This window comes from Macrobrachium nipponense, chromosome 16, assembly GCF_015104395.2.
Source record: "Macrobrachium nipponense isolate FS-2020 chromosome 16, ASM1510439v2, whole genome shotgun sequence".
In the NCBI taxonomy this organism is placed as follows: domain Eukaryota; kingdom Metazoa; phylum Arthropoda; class Malacostraca; order Decapoda; family Palaemonidae; genus Macrobrachium; species Macrobrachium nipponense.
In genome coordinates, this window is record NC_087209.1 from 65,221,521 (window position 1) to 65,234,685 (window position 13,165).

General features: G+C 44.9%; 1 protein-coding gene across 1 annotated transcript in view; it reads right to left on the reverse strand.

Moving 5' to 3' along the window:
* LOC135195785 (constitutive coactivator of PPAR-gamma-like protein 1 homolog) overlaps positions 1 to 13,165 on the reverse strand; it is a 175,172-nt gene that overhangs the window by 137,400 nt on the left and 24,607 nt on the right. The window contains exon 4 of the mRNA XM_064222256.1: positions 382 to 495. Within this exon, the coding sequence (XP_064078326.1) occupies positions 382 to 495 (114 nt within the window). The remainder of the gene's footprint in view (positions 1 to 381; positions 496 to 13,165) is intronic.

The following is a 13,165-nucleotide window of genomic DNA, read 5'->3' on the forward strand; positions in this document are numbered from 1 at the left end:
TTTATACGTCACACAAACGTTTGGGGCACAATTAACACTGCCAAGAATGACAATTAACTTGGACAGCCACACAGTCAAAACAGTCCTGATTTAGATTGCTTCCAAATTTCAAAAAACACAGTAAGCAAAAATTCTCAGTTAACCACATAGCCCTGATTCATATGAATGATGGGTTCTAGAAAAAAAAAAAAAAAAACTATACAAAAAGGGAGAAGTATTTATTCCCCAAAATATTAAGAAATACAGTAGTACGTACATAAAAAACTGGCATTGTTTAAAAAACTTACAATCAGTCCTATCAACTTGGCTTTCTAGGTAAACTTTAGAAAATCATACACCAGAAAATCAACAAACAACATAACAAAACTAGAGCGTACGTACCACTTGAATGTTTAGATGACGTAGAGCCATACGGAGGCATGTTCGAAGGCCAACTGGTGCAACCCACCATACTTTGGGAGGAGGGGTTCCTTTCACTGACACATGTTTGAGCACCTTTAGAAAGAATAACCAGAAAAAAAAATAAGTACTGTAATGTAATGATTAAAACAAGGTAGATGGACTTGTAACTTACTAATGAATATTTGCTCTTCCCTGTCACAATTTTTTTTTTTAAAGGTGTTTTGCAATTTCGGCTAATCTTCAGGGAGGATTCTCGAATTTCTTGTGGCACCCACCCTCTCATTTCATTATCTTGTAACAGTGTATAAAATAAACAATAATTTACTTAATATTATTCATTATGTAGCTTCAAACTACTTTCTACATTGGCTGTCCTCACCACAACAAGCCTTCACTGTTGGTGGTGATCATCCCCAATCATGCCGATTCACTTAGTCTTCCCAATCACATACAAATACAGCACAGTTCAATTCCACTATAGGCATGCCTGCCGAGGTGGAGACTCAGATGAAGAACCTACAAAGGATCTTTGAGTCTTGGAGGAAATAGTTTCATTTTTTAGAAGTTCTGGATTTTGTAGGCAACATTTTCAATATCAAATACCATTCTAAAACTCCAACTTCAGTCTGTAAATGGCTAAGTTTACCACTGGTACCTAACAAGAAGTCTGACCTTGCATGAAGAGGCAGGGCACAAGAACAGATAACCACAACAGGGTAACCTATAAGGAGACCATCTCTTACCACCTGATTCATCATCAACAATCCCTTGACCACCACCTACTCAAAAATTCTCCGTCCTATTTGCAATATCCATGTCATCCTGAACTGGAAAATGGGTTCTAGAAGGCAACCCAAGAGCAGCCAATGATGCAAAGAGGTTTTGCACAAACCAATTAATTGTTTGCAAGACAATAGAAGATTAGAGGCCACCCATCAATCCAAGTCCACTTAAGTCCATTTTGCCTGACACCATTTCTGATGACTGTGGAATTACTGGGAATGTCTATGAGAAAAGTACATTCCTTCCATGTTCCAGTTCAAAGTATACCTCAAGGAAGTACTTTCAGTTTGTCCTGGAATGGAAGATGTTCTGGTTCTGTATCTTCTTCTTTGGTCTTAATCTACTCACAAGGTCTGCACTCCAACCATGAGCCTTGTGCCCTGTAGCAGCTTGGAGTCAAATATGTACTTAGAATCTGTCTGCATCATTTACTTCACAGACTGATCATTTCATACATGGAAATATTAATATCTCTTTCCAACAAATTTTCTACTGAAGACATAAAATCACAAATTTTAAGTAATTTGTATTTTTCCTAGCTATACTTACCCTGAACTACTTGTAGGAGAATCCTGGATGTCAATCCGGTACTGACAAGAAAAAACTGGTTATTCCCTCCTGACCCCCAGCCAGGTATGCCCCAGGGTCGAAGATCATGACCTCTGAACTGCAGTCCTTTCCATGCCCCTAGAGCTCCTGCTCTCAGATACACGGGGACGGATGCTGGGGGGGTGGGGTTTTTCCTCCGTTCAGGGTAAGTAGTAGCTAGGAAAAATAACAAATTACTTAAAATTTGTGATTTGTTCAAACGCCATACACTTACCCCGAACTACTTGTAGGAGACTTAATCCTTGGAGGCAGGAGTATCTATATCTAGGGAAGGATGAGTTCCTACCAGGAAGAGGTCATCCTCCTTCAGGCCGGAAGGAGGAGGGAGCCCCACTCCGTCGGATTAGGGCAGAGGTGGGGATCCCCTTGCCGTTCAGAGGCAATCCCGACTGGTGGGCAACGGAGGGGATAACTTATGAGTGTTAAGCAAAGGTCTGTAAGGCAAATATTCCTCCCACAGACTCACCAGAAGATTGAGGAATTTTGCCGATTGCGTCGAAGGCCCAGTGGGGTAGGGGGAAGAGGGGCAGGGTAGGATACAGAAGATGGAAACACCACATATACAAACTCACATACATACGATGCATGACCCCCCCAGGCTAGGCAAGACCCTATGCGGCCCCGCCACCATCGACCCTATCTCAAAGGCGTCAAGGGAACCTCCTCGTACATTGCCTTGAGGTAATGGGGCTGTAAAGGTGGACTGACTCTTCCACATCCCCACCCACAGGATTCGGGCATGGCCATATTCTTGGAGAAAGACAAGGAGGTGCCTATACCCCTGATGTCGTGGGGCTTCACGTCTTGCGGGTGGACCAGCCCCGCTCCCTTGTAGGCCCTCCTGATGGTCTCCCTTAACCAGAAGGAGATGGTGTTCTTCACAACCGCTCTCTTCTCCCACCCAGTAGAGATGAAAAGATTTTGAATACCAGGGCGGAGTCCTTCCATCCTGCCGAGATATTTTCTCACTGCCCTGACTGGGCAAAGGAGCAGGTCCTTGGGATCCTTGGACTTGGGAAGAGCTAAAATGGAGAACTCCATGAACTGCTCGTCTACCATCGATGGGTTCTGGGTCTTGGCTAAGAAGGACAACATGAATTTTAAAGTTAGTTTACTCCACCCCTTGAGTGGGACACCTGGTAGGAGAGCCCATGAAACTCCCCCATCCTCTTGGGGATGCTAAAACCAAGAGGAAGACCGTTTTGAGTGTGAGCTCTTAGTCTGTAATATCCTTGAGTGGCTCAAAGGGGGGCTTTTTCAGAGAGGCCAGTGATTATATATTGTATAATTGTTATTGGTATTTTATGCATTGTCGAAATATGGTGGGTGTCCTATATATGGACAGCATATGGTTGATTTTAGAAGGTATCTGTAGTTGGGTTGTGACGTCATAGACAAGATGGAGGCAGCGGCGGTGGGATGTAAACCATAACACGGGGCAGAAGGAGACACGTGCGTGTGCAGTTTGGTTAGTAGGAGAAATCTCTCTGTCTGGTAGGAGTTTTTGGGTCAGAAGTCTTGTTGTGCTGTTGTTCTAAGGTGATTTCTGGAGTATACTGGAGTTGGAGAGCACGTACTGGTGGGTAAATTATACATTTGTGTAACAAAAGGGGTTAGGCTAGGCTAGGCTAACATTCAAACTGATAGCAGAGCGTGGTTGATCAAAGATGCCTGGATCCGACAGTGAACAAAGGGAGACTAGATGGAGAAGGGAATGTCCGAGAATTAGGGATGCAAGAAGAGTACAAAGAATGGAAAGGTCAAGTCGAAGATTGGCTATTGATGTATGGAGAAGATGCAAAATACCTAGCGATAGAAATGAGAATGAGCTTAAAAGGGAAAGCCCGAGAACTAGTGGAAGGATTAGATAAGAGATAAACTTATGGGTACAGAGGGTCCAAAGATAATCCTAGACAAACTAGATAAAGCCTATCTAAAAGACTCGGTAAGGGAGAATTACGGCAGAATAAAAAAATACATTCTAATAAGAGGAGAATCTAGTGAAAAGATGGCAGACTATTTAATTAGATACGAGAAGGCAGCATCCGAGTGTGAAAGAGCCATGGAGAAAGGCGCGCTTGAAGGGGAAGTAAAGGTTATCATGCAATAGAGCAAGCAAATCTCACGGAACATAAAAAACAAATGGTATTATTGGCTTGTGGGCAAGAAAACTTAGAATACGAAACAGTGTCGCAAACAATGAAAAGACTATTTGAGGGATTAGGGACTAAAGAGGAATGGGAATGGTGGGGGTTGTCAGAAGGCAATGCCAGTTCTGGGAGAGAGAGGGAAAACCAGAGATATCAGAGAAGATGGAACCGAGGTAGGTGAGGAAGAAATCCTATAAATAAAGACGGGAAGGTAACAGTATGTGCAATATGCAGCTCGGAATGGCATTGGGCTAGGGATTGTCCTCAGAATTTTCATAACAGGAAGAAAACTGAAACAAAACCAGAAGAAAATAAGCTGAAAACAGAAACTGGAACAGAAGAGGAGGAGGTTTATGTAGAAGTTAATAAAATAGTGAAAAGTGTTTAATTTTGGGGAGACAGAAGTCGAAAAGACTAATAGAAATACCCGTGATACTAAAAAATAGGAAGTTTTATTTGAAGACAGAAATTCTGCAGGGTGATATACCTTGGCTGATAGGTAAGCAAACCATGAGCAAAATGGGTATGACCCTAAATTTGAAAGAAAATTGTCATAACAGAATTATTAGGGGGAATGAAAGTAGAGTTAAGAGACGACAAACAGGGTCATTTAAGAGTACCTATAAGGAGGAGGAAGGCAGAAGAATTATTACTGGAGGGTTGGAAGGGAAATAATCTGAGGGAAATTAAGAACACAATGAAGGAATTGCATTTACAGTTTGGTCACGGAAGTGGAGATAAAATATGGAAGCTAAAAGAGGAAGCACAATGGAGTAATGGGTTAATCGAAAAAGAAAAAGAGAAAATAAGAAAGTTACTAATGGAACTGACTGAAAATTAAGAGGTTTGTAAAAGGTACAAAAGAAATCCCGCCAAACCAGTAGTAGGCTTTTCTTGGAGTAAAACGTTTAATGAAGTTGTAGCGATGGATGTGGGAGAGATAGAAGAGAGAAAGTTCTTGGTAATAGTGGATATGGCAAAGAGGTATTGTCAAGCCTGTTGGATAAAAGATAAGAAACCAGAAACTATAATAAAGACACTTTTTGAGTGCTGGTTTGCTATATTTGGAGCACCCTCAAAAATATTGTCAGACAATGGGGGAGAATTTCAAATGATATTGTTATGATACAATAAAGTTTCATACATACTTACCTGGCAGATATAACTTAGCTAAGACTCCGTCATCCTCGACAGAAATTCAAATTTCGCACGCCAACTCGCTACAGGTAGGTCAGGTGATCTACCGCCCTGCCCTGGTGGCAGGACTAGGAACCATTCCCGTTTTCTATCAGATTTTCTCTCTTCCACCTGTCTCCTGCAGGGAGGCTGGGTGGGCCATTAATTGTATACATCTGCCAGGTAAGTATGTATGAAACTTTATTGTATCATAACAATATTATTTTCATACAATCAACTTACCTGGTCGATATATACTTAGCTGATTGGCACCCTTTGGTGGAGGTAAGAGACAGCTAACTACTGGAATAGACAGGTAAACAACATATGTTGTAGGTATTATAGACCCTTCGGTTCCTACCTGATAGGTGGTAGACTTCATGGCTGCTGCCCAGTAGTCTGCATCACCTCAAGAGCCTTTAGCGAAATATTTGATCTATGGCCAAGAGTTCTTGTGGGTCTGCCGATGGGGTCTTATCCGCTTACTCGGCAGAGCCTAAATGGCATTTGTCAATGGGTGCTAATCCACTTATATGACAACACACCTTATGAAGGAGCACACAACTGATCCCGATCACCTGATCCTAACCACCATGTTAGTACTAAAGATTGTTAAGAGTTATCCCCCAACTCTCCAACAACAACCAGAAACTCAAATAACACAGTACACACGCATACATAAATTTTCAAAAAAAAAATAAAATACTCTTCTAAGAAGATATCACAAGAGTTCCTTACTGAACAATAGTAAACGGCCGCCTGTGCGACGTCTAACACTTTTGCCAGCAGAAAGTCTAGAACATATCTAATAGAAGGTACGCACAAAAATTAAGGATCGTTGCTAGCTCCCATACCCAGGATCGTATCCGCAGACACAAAAGGACCCAGAGAAAAACATTTCTCGTAGGTCACATGAACGTCTTTCAAGTAGTGAGATGCAAACACTGAGTTGCACCTCCAATATGTCGCTTCCAAGATATTCTTTAGCGACATAATTCTGTGAAAAGAGAGAGACGTCGCTACTGCTCTAACCTCATGAGCTCTCACTCTCAAGAGTCTAAAAGAGTCATCAGTACAGATCTTGTGCGCGTCTGTAATGACGTTCCTTACAAAGAAGGCTAAAGCATTCTTGGACATAGGTCTTGTAGGATCTTTAACCGAGCACCAAAGACCTTGTCTAGAACCTCCCATCTGTTTTCTTCCTCTGTAGGTAGAATTTTAGCGCTCACAGGCAAAGAGACCTTTCAGCTTCTCTACCGTGAGACTCGATAAGCCTTTAACTTCGAAGTTTCTTGGGCAGGGATTCGAAGGATTTTAGTTCTTTGCATAAACAGTGCTTTGAACGAACAGATGGCTGAGTCTCTTTTGAACCCCACTTTATCCTCTAGGGCGTGCAGCTCACTAACTCTTTTGGCTGTCGCTAGTGGCAAAAGAAACAAACACTTTCTTGTTAAATCTCAAAACGAGGCCAGATGAGGAGGTTCAAACCTTTCAGAGGACAGGAACTTCAGGACTACATCGAGGTTCCAGCTAGGAGGAGCTGGATCCTTAGACTTTGAAGTCTCAAAGGATCTTATAAGATCGTGTAGATCCTTATTATCTGCAAGCTCTAGGCCTCTATTTCTGAAGACGGCCGAAAGCATACTCCTGTATCCCTTTAAGGTAGATACAGGAAGATGTGAGTCCTCTCTAAGGAACAACAAGAAATCCGCGATTTCGGTCACAGAGGTACTGGAGGAGGACAACTTCTTCGACTTGCACCATTCTCTAAAAACCTCCCACTTAGATTGATAGACTCGCGTAGTGGAAGCTCTGCGGGCTCTAGCGATCGTGCTTGCAGCCTTGCGAGAAAAACCTCTCGCTCTGACAAGTCTTTCGATAGTCGAAAGGCAGTCAGAGCGAGAGCGGGGAGGTTTTGATGATACCTCTTGAAGTGTGGTTGTCTGAGAAGATCCATCCTTCTTGGAAGGGATCTGGGGAAGTCTACTGTCCACTCCACTACCTCTGTGAACCAATCTTGTGCCAGCCAAAAGGGGGGCTATCAGGGTCATTTTCGTCCCCTTTGAAGCCACAAACTTCTTCAGCACTTGCCCCAGAATCTTGAATGGGGGAAATGCGTAGACGTCTACATGGGACCAGTCTAGAAGGAAGGCGTCGACTGCTAGAGCTCTGGGGTCTTCTACCACTGAGCAAAAGACTTCCAGTCTTTTGGAGAGGAATGTGGCAAAACAGGTCCACATGAGGAGTCCCCCATAGAGACCAGAGACTCTGACAAACTTCTGAGTGGAGGGTCCATTCTGTGTGAAGGACCTGGCTCCTCCTGCTCAGCCTGTCTGCCCTCACGTTCCTTACTCCCTGAACAAACCTCGTCAGGATGGAGATGTTCCTTTGGGAGGCCCAAAGTAGTAGATCTCTTGCGAGCCCGTACAGGAAAAATGAGTGTGTCCCTCCTTGCTTCGGAATGTAGGCAAGGGAGGTGGTGTTGTCTGCGTTTACTTGGACTACACTGTTTGTCACTAAAGGTTCGAAATTCTTTATAGCCAGGTGTACGGCTAAAAGTTCTTTGCAGTTTATGTGCCAGGACACCTGAACTGCACTCCAGGTGCCTGACACTTTTCTCGTTCCTAAGGTTGCTCCCCAACCTTTTTCCGACGCGTTGGAAAACAATACAAGGCTTGGGTTCCGAATCTCCAGGGAAATTCCCTTGTTCTCCTTTAATGGGGGCAACCACCATTCCAAGTGTTGTCTCATCTCCACTGGAATGGGAAAACTGTCCGAGAGAAGTCCTGTCTTCCAGTTCCACGATCGTTCCACCCTCTTGAGGAAGAACTGAAGAGGACGAAATGAAGTCCTTCCTAGAGGAAAGAAACTGTTCGAGCGAGCAAGGGTCCCTAGAAGGCTCAACCATTGCCTCGCCGAAGTACGTTCTTTCCCTAAGAAGAGAGAGACTCTCTAAGCCTCTCACGAGTCTCTCTTGAGAAGGAAATACTCGAAAACCCCGAGAATCCATCAATGACCCCAGATAGACCAAGTTCTGGCTGGGGATCAGCTGCGACTTCTCGAGGTTTACGAGTAATCCCAACGAGTTGATCAGGTTTAGGGTCAAAGCAAGGTCCTCCAAACACTGTCTCTCTGATCTGGCTCTGATGAGCCAGTCGTCTAGATACAGAGAGATATTGACACCCTTCAGGTGAAGCCATCTTGCCACATTCTTCATCAGGCTTGTGAAGACCTGAGGAGCTGTGGACAGGCCGAAACACAAGGCCCTGAACTGGTAGATCCTTCCCCCCGTCATGAAACGGAGGTACTTCTTCGACGAAGGATGAATCGGGATGTGAAAATAGGCATCTTGGAGATCCAGGGAAACCATCCAATCCCCTTGGCGAAGAGCCGCAAGGACTGACGCAGAAGTTTCCATGGCGAACTTCTCTTTCTGAACAAATTTGTTCAGAGCGCTGACGTCTAGAACTGGTCTCCAGCCCCCCGAGGCCTTTGCAACCAGGAAAAGACGATTGTAAAACCCCGGGGAGTTTTGATCCAGCACTAGTTCTATCGCTCTCTTGTCCCACATCTGATCCACCATTAGCCGAAGAGTATCTCTCAGAACAGGGTTCTTGTATTTGGCGGACAGTTCCCGCGGAGTTGAAGTCAGGGGAGGACTGTCCTGGAAGGGGATGCAATATCCCTTCTTTATCACAGACATCGACCAAGTGTGTGCATCGACGAATGCCCAGGCATCCGCAAATCCGAGGAGCCTGGCACCTACTGGTTTTTGGAGGCTCCTTACATCACTTTCCCCTTTTAAAGGGACGGAAGGAAGATCTACCTCTCCTCTCAGGTGCTTTCCTTTTTGAGGGAGCTCTGGAGGGAGGGCCTCCTCGAAAGGGCTGAAGAGACGTACTCGCCCCTTTCTTCTCTCCCACTACCACAAGCCTCTTCTTTCTGGAAGACTGAAGGAGAAGGTCCTGGGTCGCCTTCTCAGTTAGTGAACGGGAAATGTCCCTCACCAACTGAGAAGGGAACAAAAAGTCAGACATGGGCGCAAACATCAAGGCTGCTCTTTGTGAGTGAGAAACAGACTTGGTAAGAAAGGCGCTGAAAACAGCCCTCTTCTTCAAGAGTCCCGCTCCAAAGAGAGAGGAGACTTCTCCTGAGCCATCCTGTACCGCCTTGTCTATGCACGACAAGATACAGAGGAGAACTTCAGGATCGAGGCCCTCCGAGTCATGGGCCTTCTTGACCATCACCCCAAGGGACCAATCCAGGAAATTGAATACTTCCAATACATGGAAGAGTCCCTTGAGGAGATGATCAAGCTCAGAAAGACCCCAAGTCACATGAGCCGAGTTCAGGCCATGCCTTCTTGATGCGTCTACCAGACTAGAAACGTCAGCTTCCGCAGAAGCCGGGAGAGAGAGTCCCATATTCTCCCCTGTCTGGTACCAAATACCCCTTCTGCCTGAAAGTCTAGCAAGGGGGCATACAGAAGACAGTTCTGACCAGATCCTTCTTCATCTTCATCCAGTTATCCAGAGACTGAAGAGCTCTCTTCATAGAGATGGTCGGTCTCATTTTCAGAAAAGACGAAGACTTTGGCGTCTTGGAACTTGAAAAGAGAGCGCGCGGAGAAGGAGGAGCGGCAGGAGTTAAGGAATCTCCATATTCCTGAAGAAGAAGAGCTGTCAAAACCTTGTAGTTTGAAAGTCCTTCTCTACCACGAGCCTCGTCTTCTGAATCCTCGTCAACAAAAGGATCAGAAGGAGAATCCGCCTTAAAGTCTGGGGGGTCTTCCCAAACATCTCTCTCTGCGGGAGACAAACTCCTAACCGGAGAGGGACTAAGAATATGTACAGAGCCCCTCTGTAACAAAGCTGGCGCCTCGCGCCTGGCTGGCTCCTCGCACCTGGCTGGCGCCTCGCGCCTGGCTGACGCCTCGTGCCTGGCGCCTGCTCTCGCCTGGCAGACGCTTCGCTGAAATAAGGATCCTCGCGCTTGGCTGGCGCTTCACGCCTGGCTGACGTCTCGTGCCTGAAAGAAGTGTCACGCTCGGTAGGCATCTCACGCCTGGTTGACGCCTCACGTCTGGCTGGCGCCTCGCGCCTGGCAGGAGAAAGAAGACGAGACTTTTTGACAGGAAGTCTAACGTCCTTCTTACGAGGAGGATCTTTCGAAAGGACTCTGACCAACGAGGCTAACTGCTCTTGAACAGCTAAAAGGATCCTCTTGGAAGTCTCTCCAGCGTCCTCTTCAATAGGAGGAGAGGGAGACCTCGAAGGAGTTTGACCAGCTCTGTCGGAACAGGGAGACGTTAAAACCACCTTCGCCATCTTGATCAAGGAGGGAGCTTCATCAGAGAAGCGCTCGGGGCTCCGAGTCAAACAAAGGCTCTTTCCAGTGCCTTTTCAGGGCCTGGAAAGGTCCGAATCCTTCCACCCTCGTTTAGGTGAAGGAGAACCGGACGACGAGAAACACTCTCGGAGGACGCTTTTCCTAAAGCGGTCCTGAGCAGTCTGTTGCGCTACAGAGCCTGCTGAAGGGACGCCTGACCGGTGGGGATTCTCCACAACCTCCGTAAGGCTTTCGACTTTCCTTCTCTGGGCTTGGGAGCTTGGAAGAGGTCTAGGCCTGGGAGCGTCGCAGAGACGATCAGACACCCCCTCCACAACACTGGGGGCACTCACTTCACTTAACACGTCACTTTTACTATCCTTACCTTTCAGGGCAGCCATTTTGGATTTCATCCTTTGAAGTGTAGCCTTCAGATCAGCGATCTCAGAAGCCGAATCTGAATGCAAAGCCTGTGAGGGCCCTGATAAAGAGGGAGAATCAAATGCATGATTTACAGAAGAGTTAGAATCAGGAAAAGGCTCAATAGGCCTTGTACTACCCACACCCTTAGATGCAGCCCTTCTAATTCTATCCCTCTCTAACTTCTTTAAGTAAGAAGTTAGTGTCTTCCATTCCTCAGCACTCAACCTTTCACACTCATGACAGGTGTTAGTCAAAGAACATTCAAACCCTCTACATTTACGGCATACAGTGTGAGGATCAACCGAAGCCTTCGGTATCCTCACCTTGCAGCCTACATTCACACAAACTCTCACACTAACACTCGAATTAGACATTCTGTAGAAAATCAAAAGCAAGTCCAAATCCAGTCCACTGTAGCGAATGCCAAAACAATGATCCAGGTACGTCACCAAAAAGTCAGATGAAAGAAGATCAATTGCCTTGAAAAACTAATTCTAGTCAGGAGGTAGTAACAACAATGTTGATACCACCGGCAACAGAGAAAATCTGATAGAAAACGGGAATGGTTCCTAGTCCTGCCACCCAGGGCAGGGCGGTAGATCACCTGACCTACCTGTAGCGAGTGGCGCGAAATTTGAATTTCTGTCGGGGACGACGGAGTCTTAGCTAAGTATATATCTGACAGGTAAGTTGATTGTATGAAAATGAAAAAGTAAGGAGAATGGCAGAAAGATGGAATATTAAAGTATTGGCCACAGCATCGGAATCTCTGTGGAGCAACGGATTATGTGAAAAGACCGTAGGCATGATCAAGGGAAGTGTAAGAAAGATGATGGAGGAGGAGGAAGTAGATTGGTCCATAGCATTGAAATGGGTAGCGAGTGCTAGGAACTGCTTAATGAATAATGGATTTTTGGTTTGTATGGTATTTTTACGTTGCATGGAACCAGTGGTTATTCAGCAACGGGACCAACGGCTTTACGTGACTTCCAAACCACGTCGAGAGTGAACTTCTATCACTAGAAATGCACATCTCTCACTCCTCAATGGAATGGCCGAGAATCGAACCCGCGAGCACCAAGGTGGGAAGCAAGCACCAAACCAACCATGCCTTTGAGGCACTTGGATAATGGAGGTTTCTCTCCCAACCAATTAGTATTTGGAAAAAACCCTTCACTGCCTAACCTAATGGGAGAAGAAAATTCAAGTCCTGCAAGCAGAGAGAAAGGGATGGAAGAGGGTATGGTAAGGGACGCACTGAATGCAATTGCACAAGGCCAGAGAAGCGTTTATAAAAAATGAGTCCTGTAATAAAATAAGAATAGCTCTAAACAAAAACATCAGAGAACATAAATTTTAAGAAGCAGTGGTAGGAGATGAGGTATTCTATAAGAGGGAAAATGAAAATGAATGGAGAGGACCTGCTCAGGTAGTGGGAGTATCGGGGAAAACAGTAATAGTCAAGCATGGGGATTCTTTAAGAGAAGTAACTAGGACACCTGTGACTAGGATCCAAAGACGATCACCAGATACAGAAGAGATATCTGTTAGAATATATAAATCCCATTGTGTGAAAGGTAGATCAGATGGCCCAAATAAAGGGAATGTAGATTGGCAAGAAGGAGAGGAGATAATAGTAGGCGGGAGAAGGAATGCAAACACAGAAGAGGCTATAGAAAGAGATGTGGTAGAGGATACAGTGGAAGATGTGGGGGAAAGTGGGTCAATAGAAGGCGAGTTAATGGAATAGATACCAAAATTCAAAGAGGGAAATAGAGTTAGAGCTATAAACAACAATACAGGACAAGTAGAAGAATGGACTATATTAAGTCTTGCATGAAAAAGATCAAGCCAAGCATGGGCTGATTCGTACAATGTACAAGACTCACAGTCAGGTGACAAAGGGTGGGTTACCTTGAGGGATTATAGTCAGGTAGAAAAAAATTGAAGATGAAGAGGTGGTGTTGTTGGGATTTGAAAACAGAAGCGTAATGGAAGCTAAAGAAAAAGAACTTCAAAGTTGGAGAGATAACCAGGTATATATGAGGAGGTAAATGATGTTGGACAAAAAGCTATATCTACAAGATGGATAGTAACTGAAAAGATAAAAGGGGGGGAAAGGTTATGTAAAGCAAGATTGGTAGCTAGAGGGTTGGAAGAAGAGATGGCAAAGTGGGAAAAGGACGCTCCCACATGCAATGCTGAATTTTAAAATTCTGTCAAACCATAATAAAAGATGAAAAATGATATTGTTATGATACAATAAAGTTTTATACATACTTTCCTGCAGATAT